The 20,808-nt window shown below is 46.2% G+C and overlaps 1 protein-coding gene across 2 annotated transcripts in view; it reads left to right on the top strand.

The window, feature by feature from the left end:
• The window catches only part of LOC144755068 (spondin-1-like), a 135,513-nt gene that overhangs the window by 14,511 nt on the left and 100,194 nt on the right, over positions 1–20,808 (top strand). Inside the window, exon 1 of one of the 2 annotated variants that reach the window (XM_078643553.1) lies at positions 3,985–4,200. The exons of the other annotated variant lie outside the window; for it this stretch is intronic. Coding sequence (XP_078499679.1) covers positions 4,152–4,200 — 49 coding nt within the window. The 5' untranslated portion in view covers positions 3,985–4,151. Of the gene's footprint in view, positions 1–3,984; positions 4,201–20,808 lie in introns of those variants that run through there. 2 annotated transcript variants of the gene reach the window in all.

Genomic DNA, 20,808 nt, shown 5'->3' with positions numbered 1-20,808 from the left:
GTGTTGTCGCAGCCATTATAAAAGAAAGAAGTGTCCCGTCCGTCTTCGGGCCGGGCTTCCGGTGGATGTCGGCCGGACGCCCCTGGCTCTGGCCCCATGAACGGGTTTCTTGGTTTATCGGCTGCAGCCGGATCCCGTCGGCCTCGGCCCCCCGACCGTTGGTGGCCGGACCGGAAGAGCATGTGGCGGGACTACCTGCAACTCTCAAGGGCCACCGCGGCCGGACTGGGAGAGAGAGGGGAGGGTCGAGGAGACATTCCCCCCCCCTGCAACTGTTCAGCGTTGTAAAGGCAATCCCCTGGCCGGGTCCCGCTGGCCTCGGCCTCTCCTCCGGCTACACCCTACGTTAGGATCTCCTGGCCGAGGCGTGGCAGCAGGACCTGCCTTATATGGGCTGCTCCCGGCTGGGCGTAGCCGGAACCCTGCCCCACCTTGGAAGTTTCCAGAGTGGGGGCGGATGTTCTACTGACTTGCATTTTCCCTAGTCTATCGATTTTTTTGGCGTGGCAGGCGGTGGGACAGCGAGGGGTGATTTGGTTTCTCTTACTGTTTTTCTGGTCTCTCACCACTGGCATATTTTAACGTTTTCTTGTTTCTAGGACATTAATAGGTTTTATCATTACGTTATGTTATCGTTTCTTTGTTCGTTGTTTAATAAAAGTTCATGTTCATCAGTGGCCTACTGATTTTCGTTTTCCTATTTTTTTCTTTCCAGGTTGTTTCATGGTAAAGTTTCTGTTAACAGGATACAGTGATCACTTCGTTATTATTGCATATGTCCTTTTCACTAGGGGTGCTCTCTGGTCGGGCCAGATGACGTATCTCTAGTAAATGGTCCGGGTGAAAAAGGTGCATCAATCAGTGGGGAGTAGATAGGCATGACAGATTACAACGTGGGAGAAAGGTCCGCATTACGTACCCTTTCACTACTTGCAAAGATTTTCCTACGTTTATTTGCAAACAGGGAATACCTCCAAAAAGAACTAATTCCCAAACAGTCAATGTTCGGACAATCAATCAATCAATGAGGAATGAAATAGGTACGACGTGTTAAAGGCTTGCGTTACCTACCCTTCACTATCTGCAAAGGGAGAGAGAATATTCCTATTCTTCCTCGTTTGCAGGTAGAGAAGATCCTTAAGAGAATTAACTTCGAACAATTCAATGCTCGATTGAAACAATCAACAAGGGGTACTGTGAACACAAATGAACGCCGCTTATGTACATACGCATTGCTATTTTCAACAGGTTGTTCCTAATGTTTCTATTTTAGCGAGGTCAAAAAGAGATCCCATTAGTGGCCTACTGATTTTGCTCGATTCCTTTTGTTTTTTTACACGATTTTTCGCTATCTGCAAAGACTAAACAGAGTATTGCGACTCTGTGCTTGTTTGTAAATAGAGAATGAACCAAAGAGAACAATCAATCAAATGGAGAGAGAAGCAGGCACGACGGATTACAAAGGGGGCAAAGGGCTGCGTTAACTACCCTTCACTATCTGCAAAGAGAGAGTACTCCTAATAGAAATGAGGGGTGGGGGGCAGCATTCAAAGCAGATCAGTGTGCATAAACACGAAAATGTTTTTACTTACCACGTACTTGACATTCGACAGCTTATGATATTTGCTATTAAAAAACCATTGAAATTCACTGAAAAAACCATAGGTTATAGACCATATATAGTTAGGAATTAGCATTTACAAAACCTTGAAAATTCACTGAAAAAACCATAGGTTATACACCATATATAGTTAGGAATTAGCATTTAAAAAACCTTATTTTACTCACACAAAACCATTGAAATTCCATATATAGTTAGTTGCACTAACTATATATCGCGCACCCGCAATCCACTGCTGATCATGTCACATATTACATCATTCATGACATGGTCAGTGACATCACTGATGACATCACTGATGACATCTCAAATGACATCACTGATGAGATCACTGATGACATCATCCAGTGACTGTGTGTTTCTGTAAAGTTTAAATATGTTTTACATATTGAAGAATGAGTAGATGTATAAGTGTCTGGACGAAGGATTTAGTAGGTGCATGACTGAATGTATGAGTGAGTGATTAAATGTGTCTCACTGAGTGCATGGGTTAGTGACTAAACTGTCTTAATTTGTGCATCATTATGTCTGTTGTTCTGTAAACTGCTGCATGTGTTGATCAGTAGCTATATGATTAACTATATGGGTTATTGATTGATTGTCCAAGTATTTGTATAGGAGACTGAGTGTGTGTGTGGCTGGCTGGGAGGTGTGTGACTCTGTGCAGATCAATGTGTACTTGTATCAATGATTGTATAAGAAAGTAAGTATGTGTTAGTATATGTTTGAAAATGTAAGGTGCTCTATGTTTAACTGTATAGACAAGAAAATGGAAGTGTGATTGATTCTTTACAGGACTGACTAGGTGTGTGAGTAACTCCATGGATGAGTGGCAGAGTGTAAGTGTCTGTATAGGTGTATGAGTGCATATGATAGTGTTGTAAAGATGAGTGATTGTATGTATGAATGATTGTATGGGTGAATGAGTGAATGTGTGTGTAGACGTAGGAATCAGTGAGTACGTATGTAGTAACTAGTATTGGTGTGTCAATGGTTTCAAAAATTATACTCTGTATTTAACACTGGGTGAAACAGAGGTTATATTAAAACGTGAGGAGATGCATTGTATTGTCACATGAATGATATCATCAGTGATGTGGTCATTGATGTCAAATGAGATGTCATCAGTGATGTCATCAGTGATGTCACTGACCATGTCATGAATGATGTAATATGTGACATGATCAGCAGTGGATTGCGGGTGCGCGATATATAGTTAGTGCAACTAACTATATATGGAATTTCAATGGTTTTGTGTGAGTAAAATAAGGTTTTTTAAATGCTAATTCCTAACTATATATGGTGTATAACCTATGGTTTTTTCAGTGAATTTACCATATACCTATGTATCTGGGATATTTACCTTGTAAAGTGCTCACATACCCGCAAGGGTCTTGTCTGCGCTACATAAAACGCTCAAATAAATAAATATTGTTTTTTTGCATATACAGGTAAGTACAAAAATATTTAAAAAAAATATCGTGTTACTCTAATATCCAAAAGTATATACAAAAATATCTTTTTTTACATATATATATATATATATATATATATATATATATAGTTAAAAGTAGTAAATCTTAAATATTTTAATATATAACATTAATGTAATGCAAATTTCATGTTTAAATAATATTTATTTTATTTTTTTAAATTACATTATAATTTTCTATTTTTATCAATTTACTACTATAACAAGTATATGCATATTACCTACTGACGGTCGTCAGTAGGTATATATAGTTAGGACCTAGTTTCCATAGGATATCCCCAACATTCTATTGGGAATAACTTTAGCGCTGGTTGATGAATCTTCGCAAATTTCTCAAAGAAGATGGCTCGCTCCGCTCCTCTCCTTCCCTGAAAGTTTGGGGGGGATTAGTCAAGTGGGGGCTGAGAAAAAAGGGGGGTCCCAAAACGTGTTTTCCCCATGTTAATTTCCATAGGACCTTTAGACACGGCTACAGCTTGAACCGCTGAAGGGAATTACACCAAACTTGTCAAAATGGTAGTGTCTGGTACGCAGATCACGCTTTTGGTAAAATAGTGTAAATCCCTCCAGTGGTTCCTGAGAAAATTAAAAGAGAAAACAGTTATATATCTGTAAGCGCGCACTGTGCGCGCACCCCGCGATTTTTCAGGAAAAACATTTGGGAGGGGGGGGGCTTGGGGGGCTTCTCTCTTTTATTTTAATGTTTTATTTTAATTTCGAGGGTGCTCACCCCTCGTTTTACCCCCAGATCACCGCCGCGGCCCAAGCCGCCTCAAGATGGCCGCCGCCTGGTTGTGGGCGGGGCCGGGAGGACGTGGTTTCCGCTTCCCCCTGCCTGGGGGAAGCCTTTGATGTGCCCGTCCGGTCTCCCGTGCCGATGGAGAGACTGGGTGATGCTGCCGGCCCGAGGGAGAAGTGTGGGCTGGGGCGGGGCTCCCGTGTGCTGAGGGATCCCCGGGAAAAGAGGAGACGCCGCCCGTCCTGCAGCGGGGCCCCCGTGGTGTTGGGAGAGCCCCGCAGCTGCCGGCGGAAAGGAGAATGCGAGCATCCTTTTCTGCTGTCTACTCTATCACGAAACAGCTACCAGGTAAGTTTGAAGCTGGTTTAGTCGCCGTTAAGGAGCGGACCCTTGACCCCTCCGAGCTCTGTACACAGACACCTAGGGTAGGAGGCTGTGTGAGGGTCAGGTGCAGAGACGCTCCCCAGGACCTGCCCGACTAACCGAGGGGAGGCGAGGGGGGGCACGGTAGGAGTAGGGGTTTACATAGCTGCTAAGGTTACAGATTGCTATGTGTGACATTTTTATAATTTCACCGTAATTATGAGTGCCTTTCAACAACGATGAGTGACATTTTTTACATATCAGAAATCGCATCCATTTGAGCAATGAGAAACTCTAAGAAGACCTTAAAACAGTTGTAATGCAGCAAAAATGGAAGGGTACACACATAGCCCAGCAGACTAATTTATTTAAAGAACTGCAGTTTAATAAAAATCAATTAGCTGATTACAGAAGGACACGCAGCGCCGCCCGTAATTTATTATTAAACGGAGGCTGAGAATAAGTTGCATGGGTATTCTAGGCCATTAACATACTACACAATTAGGCATCGAGGGGCAGGCGGTCAGGGCAAGCCTCAGGAGGAGCGAGAGGCTGGACTAACCTAGTTCACAGTCTGGCAGTATTATCTCAAAAAGATACATTGAGCCGTAATAATTCATAAATAGCTGAGCGGCCTCCCTGTCATGGGTCCGTGCTACCTAAGAGTATTTGTACCAGTGTGTGTCATGTGCAGGCTGTAAGAGCAGTCTAAATTCACATATGGCACAGAAGTGTTTACTAATACTTTAAAATATACCGGCACTCTTTCAGGTGTTTACTTAATCCCGATGACGAATTACTTATTGTGGCAGCTCAGCTGAGCTCGGCGCCGTGAAGTCAGATGCCAGCAGCTCTGCTCCTATAGTGCTGTACAGGTTTGCCGGTGACTCAGGAGGCCTGAGGTCATGGGTGTAGAGAGCCATCCGGGCTCTCACATACATTGTATCCTTTGCACGCACGCACGCACACGCAACCTTGGGGCGGGCTCGCCCCTCGGTATAAATAAACAAGCGGAAGACCGCTCGGGGTCTTTCCGGCTAAGTACATTGCTGGTGTCCGTGTGTTTGCTGGCTGTGTGTCCCCACGTGGTAGGCCCCGCGTCACCATTCTACATTGGCGACGAGGCCGGTGTCTCCTGGATCCACGTGTGCCTGGGACCCCCGGGTTGCCTGCCCGACGCCTGCCGCACGCTGCGGTGCTTGCCGCTGTGTTGTCCCGGCCTCCCGCGCGCTTGAGACCCGCCCACGCGTCTCCCGTGAGGGAGCGCCTTCAGCTGGCGGGACTCGAGGCGGCGGGAGCCGTCGTGCGGCCTGTTGCGGGTCCTGCGGGTGAGTGCGCATCTGCCCCGCTTGCGCGGCCCCTGCCTGCCACGCTCCGCTTGTCGCTGCAGAGGAGGCGCGCCTGCAGGCTGCAGGCCTGCGGAGAGGCCCGGCGCACCTCGCAAGACGGCCCGCTCTGGGCCCGCCCCCGCCCTTCGACGACGACGCGCATGTGGCGCCAGACCTGAAGCACGCGCAGTGACACGGCGCCAGGCCCCCCTGCTGTGCCCCTGCCCTCGGAACGCTCTTTGCCTGGAACACTGGGGGTAACAGTCAACAAGCATTGGCCAACGCAAGGGCCAACTCATGAACAGTGGCACGATCGTTGTTAGACAAGCATTGGCCAACACAAGGGGAGAATCAGGTACAGTGGCACGACTGTGGCCGTGCCCCTTTGACTCTGCCACCACGTTTGGTCCCTACAATCCTCATCTTCGCCACTGCTGACTCCTCCTGCGCCACGCCGTACAGCGCATCAACACGCAGCGCGGCCTACGCCCCTGCCCTGCGCCTCACGTGGCCGCCACCCCGGAAAGCACCATCAAAGACTGTGTGACGCCTCGCCATGAGCCTGGTTGCGCCAGGAGCGGCCCAAGACGGGGCTGGCCAGCCCCCCCAGCAGGCTCTTCAGCAGCAGCCGGCTGCGCCCGCCGCCCAACCACAGGCCCTTGCCCAAGCCGGGGCGGGTGCCCCAGCCGGACCTCCCGCACCCGCGCCCCATGCGCACCAGCACGCCGGCGCAGCACCTATACCGCCGTTCAGCGAATCAGCAGACCCGGCAACGGCGGCCGTCCGCTGGAAGGCATGGGTCGGTCGCCTCAATCTGTACTTCAGGGGCACGAGAGAAACCGACGGTACGGTGAAGAGGTCGCTCCTCATTCTCTATGGGGGTCAAGAGATCTATGACTTATTTGAATCGCTCCCGAACACTGGAGCCGAGGACAACTATGACGCCGCAGTCGCGGCCCTCAACGCGCACTTTGACCCTCAGTTGAACAATGATTTTGAAAAATTCAAATTCAAACGCGCATGGCAGCTGGACTCCGAGTCCGTTGATATGTACTACACTCGTCTCCGACGGCTCGCGAGCACGTGTCCCTTCACCAACCCTCGCGACGAAATCAGGGACCAGATCATCGTCGGCTGCAAATCCAAGTTGCTGAGGAAGCTGATCCTCCGACAGCCGGGGATCACCTTAGACGAGATCCTCATCCTGGCGAGGTCGCACGAGTTGTCGGATGCCCGGGCGGAAGAGATGGAGGTCGCACTACGCACCCCGGTGATCGCCCCGTCTGGGGCAAGGGCCCCGGCCATCAAGGAAGAGCGGGTGGAGGCGATCCAAAGAAGATTCCCGCCAGCAAGGCCGCGGGGTGGCCCGCCAAGGGACAGCCAGTGCGGGTACTGTGGTGTGGACCATCCTTCCACGGCCACGTGTGGTGCCAAAGGCAAGACGTGCCTCAAGTGTGGGCGCATGAATCACTTCGCTGCTGTCTGCCGGGGAGGGAAGTTCCGGGCAGCAGGCCCGCGCGCCAGAACTGTGACCCAACGGGTCCGACAACTGTCTCTTGACCAGGAGAGACCCCCTCCCGACACGGAGGCTCAAGACCGCCGGCCCAGATATGAGGACGACGAAGACGATGAGGTGTATGTCATCTCCTACGTGAGCCGGGCATCCACGAAAAGGCGACCGCCTCCAATGTGTTCCGTCTCAGTGGACGGGACGAGTGTCAACGCGCTGATAGACACAGGGGCGTCCGTGAACGTCATGGACTCGGACCAGTATGAGCGCATGTCCCCAAAGCCGACGCTGGCACCGTCCGCGGCACGCATCTACACCTATGGCGGGACAGAGCCCATGCCTCTTCGTGGAGTGATTCAAACCACAGTAGTCAACGGAGAATATTCGACTGTGACCAGATTCCACATCACTGAGGGCAAGAAAGGCACCCTCCTGAGCTGCCACACAGCAGAGGATCTGGGACTGGTGTTTTTCGCCAACCAAGTACACCAGGCTCACGCTGACTTCATGTTAAAGGACTTCCCAGAACTGTTCAAAGGCCTCGGCAAGCTCAAGGGTAAAAAGTTTAAGCTACACATTGATGCGACGGTGAAACCTGTCGCTCTCAGACACCGGCGAGTACCGTTTAACCTCAGGCCCCAAGTTGAGGAAGAGCTTCGCAAGCTTGAGGAGTTGGGAGTGATCGAGAAAGTGTCGGGCCCGACACCCTGGGTCTCGCCCCTGGTGGTTGCCCCCAAACCGAAGCAGCCGGGAGCCATACGTCTGTGCGTGGACATGAGGCTCCCCAACACCGCTGTCAAGCGCGAACGACACATCACCCCCACTATGGATGATATCATAGCCGACCTCAATGGGGCGAAATGGTTTTCCAAATTAGACCTCAACTCCGGATATCACCAGCTGGAGCTAGAGCCGGCTAGCAGATACATCACCACGTTTTCGACGCACGTGGGGCTGCGTCGCTACACTCGGCTCAGTTTTGGGGTCTCGTCGGCCGCCGAGGTCTTCCAGAACGCCATTCGCGAGGTGCTCTCCGGACTAAAAGGGGTGATCAACCTGAGTGATGACATCCTTGTTTACTCAACGACCCTAGAGGAGCATCACGCCAACTTGAGGGCGACCCTGCAGAGACTCGCCGATAGCGGCCTCACCCTCCACCGCGCTAAATGTGCCTTCTATCAGGAGTCAGTGGACTTCTTTGGATATATCTTTACGAGGGAAGGCCTTAAAGTTGACCCTAAGAAGGCCGAAGCCATCAAAGCGGCCAGCACGCCTAGAAGTCAAACAGAAGTCCGCAGTTTTCTGGGCATGGCCACATACTGTGGCCGGTTTATCCCGAACCTGGCCGACTTAGCGGAGCCTCTCCGTGCCCTCACCCGTGCTGATCAGAAATGGGACTGGACTGCTGCTGCACACAAGGCGTTCCAGGCCGTCAAGGCCAGTCTGCTTGACAACACCGTCATGGCTTACTTCCAGCCACGGAGACGGACCGAGTTGATAGTCGATGCCAGCCCAGTGGGATTGGGAGCCGTGCTGCTGCAGGAGTACGGGCCGGAAGAGTGGAAGCCTGTCGCCTATGCCAGCAAGGCCCTGTCCGACACGGAGACCAGGTATGCCCAAATTGAAAGGGAGGCGCTGGCCATCAAATGGGCATGCCAGCACTTTCACCTCTATCTCTGTGGACAGGACTTCACGGTGGTCACGGACCATAAACCCCTGTTGCCCCTCTTTGCGGGAACATCCCGGCTTGCTCCCCCACGCATCGAGAGGTGGGCTGTCCAGCTGCAGGGTTACCGGTTCAAGGTGGTGTTCAGGCCAGGAGCACACAACCCTGCCGACTACTTGTCGCGTCATCCGGATGTCACACCCCCACCGGCCCTCGATGCTGAAGGAGATGAAGTGGAGGAGATAGTGCACATGGTCACCCTAGCGGCGTGCCCCGAGAACATGTCGCTCCAGGAAATTAGCGACGCCACCGCAACGGACGAGACCCTGGCGAAAGTTAGGGAGGCCCTCGAAGGAAATCGTTGGGCCCATTTCCTTGATGGCGCTTCGTGCCTCCGGCCGGAGGTGCGTCATGCCAGGCAGCAGCTGTGGCAGATACGGAGTGAACTTAGCGTCGGAGATGAGGGGGTGGTGCTGCGTGGGCACCTCATCGTCATGCCCGAAAGCCTCCAGCAACGAGCCCTGAGCCTGGCTCACGTGGGACACCAAGGGATGGCAAAGACCAAGGCCCGCTTGAGGAGCAAGGTGTGGTTTCCCGCGATGGACAGCCAGGTGGAAGCCATGATACGGGACTGCCACGCATGCACGATCACGGGCGGAGACCCTGCCCCAGCGCCCGTGCTCACGGAAGAAGCGCCCCAGGCCCCGTGGGCTCAACTCAGCATAGACTTTGGCAGTTTTCCAGACGGGCGGCACATGCTAGTGCTGGTAGACTCTTTTTCCAAATTCCCAGTTGTGGAAGTCATCGCATCCACTGCGTTCCCGCAGGTAAAGAAAGTCCTAAACCGAGTGTTTGCTACGATGGGGCTCCCTGAAGAAATCAAGTCCGATAATGGGCCCCCCTTTCAAGGGAGAGAGTTTCAGGCTTACTTGGAGGCTCTCCGGATCAAACATCGGAAAATCACACCCCTGTGGCCTCAAGCCAACGGGGAAGTCGAGAGGCTGATGCGGACATTAAACAGAGCGCTGCGGATTGCGGTGGATAACGGCGAAGACCCGGAGGCCGCCCTGGACGACTTCCTTGGAGCCTATCGGCAGACACCCCACTCAACGACAAAGTGTGCTCCCTCTCATGTCCTGTTCAAGCGAGCTCCAAGGGATGGCATTCCCACTGTCAACACGTGGGTGCCGGGAGAAAGGGACGCGGAGGCCATACAGGCCCGGCGACAGGCCACCAACATCAAAGCGAGCGCACATCGGCATGCCAAAGAACCAGCCCTCCAGCAGGGGGACACTGTCGTTGTCAAGGATCGCCATCCTGGGTGGAAGTTTCGGACTCCTTTTGAGCCAGAAGTGTGGACAGTGGAGCGAGTGCAAGGGACTATGATTACAGCTAGGAGGAATGGCCAAACCGTGACGAGGAATGCCTCATGTTTCAAGAAGGTACAGGACAATGTCAGTGTGCGTCAACGGACTGAGGGAATGGAACATGGAGACCAAGAAAGTATGGACTTTGATAATTGTTCTGATCCAACACCTACTCTGCCGCGAATGGCCACCCCACCCGGGCCAGTGTCACCAGGCCCTGCGGTCGGGCGGAGCCAGCCAAGGGTCGAGGATGCGAGCGAGGGTCCGAGGACAACCCCGGCTGGGGTTGTCGAACTACCTCGGACCCAGGATCGTCGCTACAACCTGCGGCCCAATCCTAGGCCGAGTCAACGGTTGTTGGACTTTGCGTGTTCGTCTCCATGAGTAAGAGACTATAATGTGCCTGCAGAAAGAGACTAAAATAAAGGAGGGATGTAGAGAGCCATCCGGGCTCTCACATACATTGTATCCTTTGCACGCACGCACGCACACGCAACCTTGGGGCGGGCTCGCCCCTCGGTATAAATAAACAAGCGGAAGACCGCTCGGGGTCTTTCCGGCTAAGTACATTGCTGGTGTCCGTGTGTTTGCTGGCTGTGTGTCCCCACGTGGTAGGCCCCGCGTCACCATTCTACAATGGGTCGAGTGCCGTCCCGCTGGCGCCGGTCCAAGACCAATGCCAGTAATATATGTTGATAAAGTATTGCCTCCTGCGCAGGCAGCAGCGCATTCTGACTCTCAGACTCACTGAGAGGGACCTACTGACTCCGCGCCGACTGACGAGCACAATACTCCTCCAGTCCCCAGCCCCGCTGTTTTTGACTGGGACCTCACTTCCTTCCTGTTCAGGACGTGAAGTCCCCCCCCACTTGCCCCCTGCCATGGCACCACAACAGCCTGTAACGCAACGAGGGCAGGCCTCGCCGGGTCTCTCGTATTGGGCAGTCAGATGCAGCTCTGCGCAGCGGGCGGTAATTTCAATCTCGGCAGCAGGCAGGGCAGATTATTATTGTTACTGAGCCTGGTGTAAAGGGACAAAGATGAGGCTGGATGTGGTGTGAAATTACTTGATAACAGTGAGACACACAAGTACAGATTCACAGTGGTAGTGTCCCTGGCATTGGTACCACTGATGGCCTCTGTGAACTTGGAGGTGTGTCCTATGTTGGTGGGATACACAACAACTAACCATCGACCACTGGGACAACACCCTCTGCAAGACAAACGGTAATGCATCCTAGTTGTGAAATTATGCATAATCACACAATATGCAAATCCGGAGTTTTGCGCTTTGTAATTGGACACAAGGACGCACCCCCGGCTAAAAAAACTGTGCAAAAAACACAAGCGCTGCAAGCAGCAGCTGCTTGCTTTCAAATGCGCCACGCGGTTCCCTTGCACATAAACAACATTTTTGCAGCAAACAACGCCAATCACATTACGTGGAAGAAATAGCGTAATTTCACGAAACAAGCACAATTCAAAATTACGTAAAACAATTCTCCCAGGCCTAATCTTCCCTACAGATGGCGATGATATCGTCAGTAGGATAATCAGGAGCCCAGTAATGCTCCAGTGCTGCTTCCTTAAGCCAATCATTTCCAGACATTCGCCCCATCAGCAGTGAGGTCTCATCTCTATGTGATAATTGTTTTGCTATGCAGAAAGGTTGTAAATTGGTTTCAGAAATAGAAATGAGCTAAAGCGACCGAGTGTCAGAATTGCCTCGTCCTTGGTGCCTGCTAATTTTCGTAGCTGACATTCCACAATGAAACTGTGGTATAAAAAGTGCCCCGCTGCGCGCGGATAATGGGACATGCGCGCGGTGAATCCGTGTCCTCTGATTTGCCGATCATTTCCATTACCCTATTAGTTACCATAAATCACAGTAAATACTCAGAGGAAAAAAATACAACTTAAGCAGCTCGTCTAATTGTAGGTTTTACATATTTCGTTTCCCTTCATGTATAATGAAGGAATGTTTAATGTAATGTTTCTTTATTAACCACTTTAGCACATGGAATATGAAAGCTCTCAGCAATCAATATGAAATTCAGCTCCAGAATAACAAACACAGCAGATATTATGTGCGTGAAACGACATATGCTTTATTTGAGGTCATTGTCAGGCTGCTGTCCTGTGGTTTTGTTCGTTGTGTTTTTATTTCATCCAGAAGGGCAGTAGAGGTTCATATTTTCTGCATGGACAAGCATTGTCAAAGCTCCCAAATAAGGCCATGCCAAGTTGACCATAGTTTTTATTTTTGTTCAAACGTTCAACATGCACAACGGCACACTAATTAGATGTATATGTGTTTATATAGCGCCTTCTACCCATATGTCTCGTAGCGCTGTATTCATACCGCTGTGGAACCCTTTCTGGCTTTCCTGTGAGATGTCCACTCCTGGGCACCCCCAAGGTGAAGCCAGGCATCCAAGCGCTTTCGGGCCGTTGAGGAGACCCATAATTAGAGTAGGCTTGTTACAATATGGGCCGGAACATAAAACGGCGGAGAGGAGAAGGCGAGCCACAGGAGAAGAGCCCCGCCGCACCTGAGGAGTGCCTCCTCTGTACCGGTGAGTGCGGGAAAGTACTGTGTGGCCCAGCTGGTCTAGCGGAGTTTCCAGGCACGCTGCAAAGTGAGTGCCCTAGGGCTGGGCCGGTCCAAAAATTGGATCCTTAGGGCTGCTCAGGTGGTCCCACAAGGATATTAACATATTTAAACGTTATCCGCTAATAGAATTAGCATTTTAAAAACCTTGCAAATTCAATGAAAAAACCATAGGTTTCAGGCCTTATATAGTTAGGAATTAGCATTTAAAAAACCTTTGAAATTCACTGAAAAAACCATAGGTTTTAGGCCTTATATAGTTAGGAATTAGCATTTAAAAAACCTTTGAAATTCACTGAAAAAACCATAGGTTTTAGACCTTATATAGTTAGGAATTAGCATTTAAAAAACCTTTGAAATTCACTGAAAAAACCATAGGTTTTAGGCCTTATATAGTTAGGAATTAGCATTTAAAAAACCATTGAAATTCCTCCTATATAGTTAGTTGGACTAACTATATTTGGCGCACCCGCAATCCACTGCTGATGATGTCACATATTACATCATTCATGACATGGTCAGTGACATCACTGATGACATCACTGATGACATCTCAAATGACATTACTGATGACATTACTGATGACATCACTGATTACATAATTCATGTGATAATACAATGCACCTCCTCACACTCTAATATAACCTTTGATACACCCAGTGTTAAATACAGACTACCATTCTTGAAACTATTGACACACCATTACCAGTTACTACATAGGCACTCACTGATTCCTAGGTCTACTCACACATCCACTCATTCACCCATACAATCACTCATGCATACAGTCCCTCATCAATGCAACACTATCATATGCACTCATACACCTATGCAGACACTCGCACACTGCCACTCATCCTTGGAGTTACTCACACACCTAGTCAGTCATGAAAGAATCAATCACACTTCCATTTCCTCATCTATACAGTTATACACACAACACCTTACTTATTCAAACATATACTAACACATACTTACTCTCTTATACAATCACTGATACAAGTACAAATTGATCTGCACAGAGTCACACACCTCCCAGCCAGCCACACACACAGTCAGTCTCCCATACAAATACTTGGGCAACCAATCAATAACCCATATAGCCACTCATATAGCTACTGATCAACGCATGCAGCAGCTTACACAACAACAGACATACTGACGCACACATTCACACAGTTTAGTCACTAACCTATGCATTCAGTAAGACACATTTAATCACTCACTCATACAGTCAGTCACGCACCTACTAAATCCTTCATCCAGACACTTATACATCCACTCTTTCTTCAATATGTAAAACATATTTAAACTTTACAGAAAAACACAGTCACTGGATGATGTCATCAGTGATGTCAAATGAGATGTCATCAGTGATGTCATCAGTGATGTCATTTGAGATGTCATCAGTGATGTCATCAGTGATGTCACTGACCATGTCATGAATGATGTAATATGTGACATCATCAGCAGTGGATTGCGGGTGCGCCAAATATAGTTAGTCCAACTAACTATATAGGAGGAATTTCAATGGTTTTTTTAAATGCTAATTCCTAACTATATAAGGCCTAAAACCTATGGTTTTTTCAGTGAATATATATATATATATTTTTTTATTATTTTTTTTTATTTTTGAAGCATGAAAGTCACCGCCGCCGCACCACTCGTCCTGGGTGCTGTCCTCGAGGTGGTGAGCCGCGATATTTTCTTCCACAGCGGCAAAATAAAACAGCAAAAAGGTGCACTTGTGGGTCAATAACGGCAATAGTCTTTATTAAGCAGTCTCCAAAGAGAAAGGCGTTTTACGCCAAAATGCGTCTGTCAGCACCGAGACTGTTTAATAAAGAATTTTGCCGTTGTTGACCCACGAGTGCGCCTTTTTCCTGTTTTATTTTGCCGCCGTGGAAGAATATATATATATACATATATATATATATATATATATATATATATATATATATATATATATATATATATATATATATATATATATATATATATATATATATATATATATAAAATGTAACAAATAAACTGCGAAAACATTTAAAGTATCGCAATTTAATTAAACATAAAAAGTAAACAATAAACAAAAAATAAGTTTTACTAAACTATCTTAAAATTACATAAATTTATATATATATATATATATATATATATATATATATATATATATATATATATATCAAATTAAATACACAAGCACATAATAATACTAATATATTTAAACAATATTAACAAAAGTATGAGCCTCATTACTATGTTGGTCGAAAGGCTCCGAACAGCATTAGGATTTACCTAACCCGTGTCGGAAGCCCTGTTTCCGACCAACTCGGAAACATTTCAGACCAACCAATTATGATTTTTTGCTACTGTGGGCGACAAGGAGGGTTACTCTTGCTGCTGCCACTTGGCAGACTGCAACTTATCAGGGTTGCGAATGCAGATTTTCGTAACCTCGTATTGAGTCCGTCCAAAATATTGTATGACTCGTGTTACGGGATTCTTCTTATAATTTTGGATTATGACAACATGTATTGATACTCATTTTTTTCGCCTATGATACTTCGTCGCATTAAACTATGATGATTCATTTGTCAAGATAAACAAGCTCACTTTCCGGTTGAAGTTAATCCAGTCACGAGTTTACATCACTCTTTACTTTGGGTATTTTACTTTCAACACGTAACATTGTGTCCTCACTTCATGAACAGATCATTAAACACCTTCCTATTACTATTTATGCCTTGATGAAGTCTCTGTGGGAGACGAAACACGTGTTGGCGATTTGTATGCTGGAAAAACCTGTTTTTTATGAACTTTGAATAAAGAAGAATAACAAAAATAACGCTATATGAAGAGGATCTTTTCTTGACTCCACACTGGATTACTGTTTACCCTTATACTGTGTGAATCTTATGTTGTTCCATAGATTTTACTGGTGACAACTGTTAAACTTCCAACCTGTGCGATACGCACATGAAGACTTAAATAAGCTAAGCACTTTTTGGTGTGCTGTAATTAGAACCTCACCTCTCAAGCATTATTTCTGGTTGCACTTTCTAGTGCACCAATACAGTACCTTTAGGTAGTAGGTACTTTGAGTTTCTTGAGCACCCATTGTATACCACGATTATGTTTATTTACAATGCGCACTTACTCAATGATACTTTGAAACATGTTTTCTTTTGAATGTTGCTGACGTTTCCATTTTTGGACACTACTACCATCTTCTGTCAAACCAATTATGATAGAAGGTAACCGTTCGGTCTTTCCGACTTGGTTCCCACCGGCATTAGGAGACTCCAAGTTGGTTGGAGCCAAATCGTAGGCATTTCTGACCGACGCATTACGATGTAGGATTCGGACAGCCTTTCCAAATCGGTTTGTCCAACACGGAACTGCTGTCGGAAACTCACTTGGGGGCCCGTAGCAGGCCCCCTTCTTCAGGAGGCCTCTGGGTGGGGCCCGTGGGGGGGTACCCATTGGACTCTTCTTTGCAACCATGCACAGTGTGGCAGGCACCATGGAGTGTCCACCACAGGGTGAAAGGTTTTCCATAACCACCCTTTTCTTCAATAGGAGCCAGTGTTGTCGGTCGGAACACAGGCTCCCATTGAAGTCAATGGGAGTCTGACCAAACGGTGTTCGAAAACATTGTAATAGGTCTGTCTGACTCCCCAAACCCAAGTCAGGCGGAAACGATTCCGACAAGGAGTCGGTCGGAGTCTTTTCTGACCGACATCGTAATGAGGCCCTATGAAACTGTAGGAGTAATAAATAAAATATTCCCACTCCAATCCATACAACAGTAGGGAAAGCGCTGCACTCAGAAGGGGTAACATTTACTATTCTTTCTCCAGCCAATGCAACAGTAGGGAAAGATTTGGACTCAGGAGGACTAAAATTCACTATTCCCACTCCAATCTGTGCAACAGTAGGGAAAGTGCTGGACTCAAGAGAGGTATATTTTACTATTCCCACTCCAATCTGTGAAACAGTAGGGAAAGCGCTGGACTCAGGAGAGGTATATTTTACTATTCTCACTCCAGTCTGTGCAACAGTAGGGAAAGCGTTGGACTCAGGAAAGGTACGATTTACTATTCCCACTCCATTCTGTGCAACAGTAGGGAAAACGTTGAACTGAGTAGTGGTAAAATTTACTATTCCCACTCCAGCCTGTGCAACACTAGGGAAAGCATTAGGCTAAGAAAGGGTAAAATTTACTATTCCCACTCTAGTCTGTGCAACAGTAGGGAAAGCGTGAACTCAGGAGGGGTACAATTTGATAATCCCACTCCAGTCTGTGCAACAGTAGGGACAGCATTGGACACCAAAGGGGTCAAAATAACTATTCCCAACATATTTGAACAACTCTATTAAATACCCAAAAATATTAAATTCTAAATTTAAAAATATGTCTAGATTTTATCAAAAATCAAACAAACTACATAATATAACAATTTTTGATCAATATTATAAATGTAATTGAAATTAAAAAAGTAAAACACAATTAACATATTACATACTAAATAAAACAATTGTTAACACATTAATATATCATTTTAAATGTATTATTACCTAAACTAACTTCCCTCCCCATTCCTCTACAAACTAAACAACTCACACCTAAAAATATAACTTAACAAATATGATAATTTCACAATTTACATAATTATCAATTAAATAATGAATACTAAATTTATAATTAACTATCAATAAATTAGTTCTTAACTTTCCATCATTTAATGCTAAAAACTTAGCAACCTGCATCTAAGATATACAATAAAAATTATAATTACACAATTGACATAATTCATTATTTTATCAAACAATTAATAATAAATAACTAATCATTAATTAATTATACACAATTAACTTCACATCCTTTACCCCTACAAACACAACTCATAGATCAAATATATCTTAAACAATATATTAATTACACAATGTACAAAAAGAATGATCAATTAAATGATTAATAAGAATTACAAATTAATTATCAATTCATTATAATGAATTAACTTCCCACCCTTTACCCCTACAAACACAACAGCCCGCACCTGAAATATAACCTAACAAATATCATAATGATACAATTTACATAATTATCACTTAAATAATTAATATCAGTACAAAATTATTAATTCAAAAAAATACATTAACTTCCCACCCTTTACCCCTCCAAACCCCATAACCCGCACTTAAAATATAAAGTAAACAATTAATTATCCATACAATTAACAGAATTAATTATCAATAAAATAAAGAATATTAATTAAAAGTTAATTATTAATTAATTATAATTAATTTACTTCCCACCCTGTACCCCTACAAACCCCACATCTTGCTAGGATGCAACAAATTACAAATAACAATTTAATAAAATGTTAAAACAACAAAACCTTTACAAACTATAAATATAAAAAAAACTATATTTAAAACATTAGCAATAAATATACAAACAATTTATAACATATACAATTAAAACATATCCTAAAATACATAAAGATTATAAAAAAATGCTCTTCTTTACAATAATATTTTTGTAAACAATATTAACATCATAGACCCTTGACCCCTCCGAGCTCTGTACACAGACACCTAGGGTAGGAGGCTGTGTGAGGGTCAGGTGCAGAGACGCTCCCCAGGACCTGCCCGACTAACCGAGGGGAGGCGAGGGGGGGCACGGTAGGAGTAGGGGTTTACATAGCTGCTAAGGTTACAGATTGCTATGTGTGACATTTTTATAATTTCACCGTAATTATGAGTGCCTTTCAACAACGATGAGTGACATTTTTTACATATCAGAAATCGCATCCATTTGAGCAATGAGAAACTCTAAGAAGACCTTAAAACAGCTGTAATGCAGCAAAAATGGAAGGGTACACACATAGCCCAGCAGACTAATTTATTTAAAGAACTGCAGTTTAATAAAAATCAATTAGCTGATTACAGAAGGACACGCAGCGCCGCCCGTAATTTATTATTAAACGGAGGCTGAGAATAAGTTGCATGGGTATTCTAGGCCATTAACATACTACACAATTAGGCATCGAGGGGCAGGCGGTCAGGGCACGCCTCAGGAGGAGCGAGAGGCTGGACTAACCTAGTTCACAGTCTGGCAGTATTATCTCAAAAAGATACATTGAGCCGTAATAATTCATAAATAGCTGAGCGGCCTCCCTGTCATGGGTCCGTGCTACCTAAGAGTATTTGTACCAGTGTGTGTCATGTGCAGGCTGTAAGAGCAGTCTAAATTCACATATGGCACAGAAGTGTTTACTAATACTTTAAAATATACCGGCACTCTCAGGTGTTTACTTAATCCCGATGACGAATTACTTATTGTGGCAGCTCAGCTCCTATAGTGCTGTACAGGTTTGCCGGTGACTCAGGAGGCCTGAGGTCATGGGTCGAGTGCCGTCCCGCTGGCGCCGGTCCAAGACCAATGCCAGTAATATATATTGATAAAGTATTGCCTCCTGCGCAGGCAGCAGCGCATTCTGACTCTCAGACTCACTGAGAGGGACCTACTGACTCCGCGCCGACTGACGAGCACAATACTCCTCCAGTCCCCAGCCCCGCTGTTTTTGACCGGGACCTCACTTCCTTCCTGTTCAGGACGTGAAGTCCCCCCCCACTTGCCCCCTGCCATGGCACCACAACAGCCTGTAACGCAACGAGGGCAGGCCTCGCCGGGTCTCTCGTATTGGGCAGTCAGATGCAGCTCTGCGCAGCGGGCGGTAATTTCAATCTCGGCAGCAGGCAGGGCAGATTATTATTGTTACTGAGCCTGGTGTAAAGGGACAAAGATGAGGCTGGATGTGGTGTGAAATTACTTGATAACAGTGAGACACACAAGTACAGATTCACAGTGGTAGTGTCCCTGGCATTGGTACCACTGATGGCCTCTTTGAACTTGGAGGTGTGTCCTATGTTGGTGGGATACACAACTAACCATCGACCACTGGGACAACACCCTCTGCAAGACAAACTGTAATGCATCCTAGTTGTGAAATTATGCATAATCACACAATATGCAAATCCGGAGTTTTGCGCTTTGTAATTGGACACAAGGACGCACCCCCGGCTAAAAAAACTGTGCAAAAAACACAAGCGCTGCAAGCAGCAGCTGCTTGCTTTCAAATGCGCCACGCTGTTCCCTTGCACATAAACAACATTTTTGCAGCAAACAACGCCAATCACATTACGTGGAAGAAATAGCGTAATTTCACGAAACAAGCACAATTCAAAATTACGCAAGACAATTCTCCCAGGCCTAATCTTCCCTACAGATGGCGATGATATCGTCAGTAGGATAATCAGGAGCCCAGTAATGCTCCAGTGCTGCTTCCTTAAGCCAATCATTTCCAGACATTCGCCCCATCAGCAGTGAGGTCTCATCTCTATGTGATAATTGTTTTGCTATGCAGAAAGGTTGTAAATTGGTTTCAGAAATAGAAATGAGCTAAAGCGACCGAGTGTCAGAATTGCCTCGTCCTTGGTGCCTGCTAATTTTCGTAGCTGACATTCCACAATGAAACTGTGGTATAAAAAGTGCCCCGCTGCGCGCGGATAATGGGACATGCGCGCGGTGAATCCGTGTCCTCTGATTTGCCGATCATTTCCATTACCCTATTAGTTACCATAAATCACAGTAAATACTCAGAGGAAAAAAATACAACTTAAGCAGCTCGTCTAATTGTAGGTTTTACATATTTCGTTTCCCTTCATGTATAATGAAGGAATGTTTAATGTAATGTTTCTTTATAAACCACTTTAGCACATGGAATATGAAAGCTCTCAGCAATCAATATGAAATTCAGCTCCAGAATAACAAACACAGCAGATATTATGTGCGTGAAACAACATATGCTTTATTTGAGGTCATTGTCAGGCTGCTGTCCTGTGGTTTTGTTCGTTGTGTTTTTATTTCATCCAGAAGGGCAGTAGAGGTTCATATTTTCTGCATGGACAAGCATTGTCAAAGCTCCCAAATAAGGCCGTGCCAAGTTGACCATAGTTTTTATTTTTGTTCAAACGTTCAACATGCACAACGGCACACTAATTAGATGTATATGTGTTTATATAGCGCCTTCTACCCATAT

This window comes from Lissotriton helveticus, chromosome 5_1 (assembly GCF_964261635.1).
Source record: "Lissotriton helveticus chromosome 5_1, aLisHel1.1, whole genome shotgun sequence".
Lineage (NCBI taxonomy): Eukaryota > Metazoa > Chordata > Amphibia > Caudata > Salamandridae > Lissotriton > Lissotriton helveticus.
Note: the sequence above shows the minus strand (reverse complement) of the source record. Positions and strands in the feature narration are given on the sequence as shown.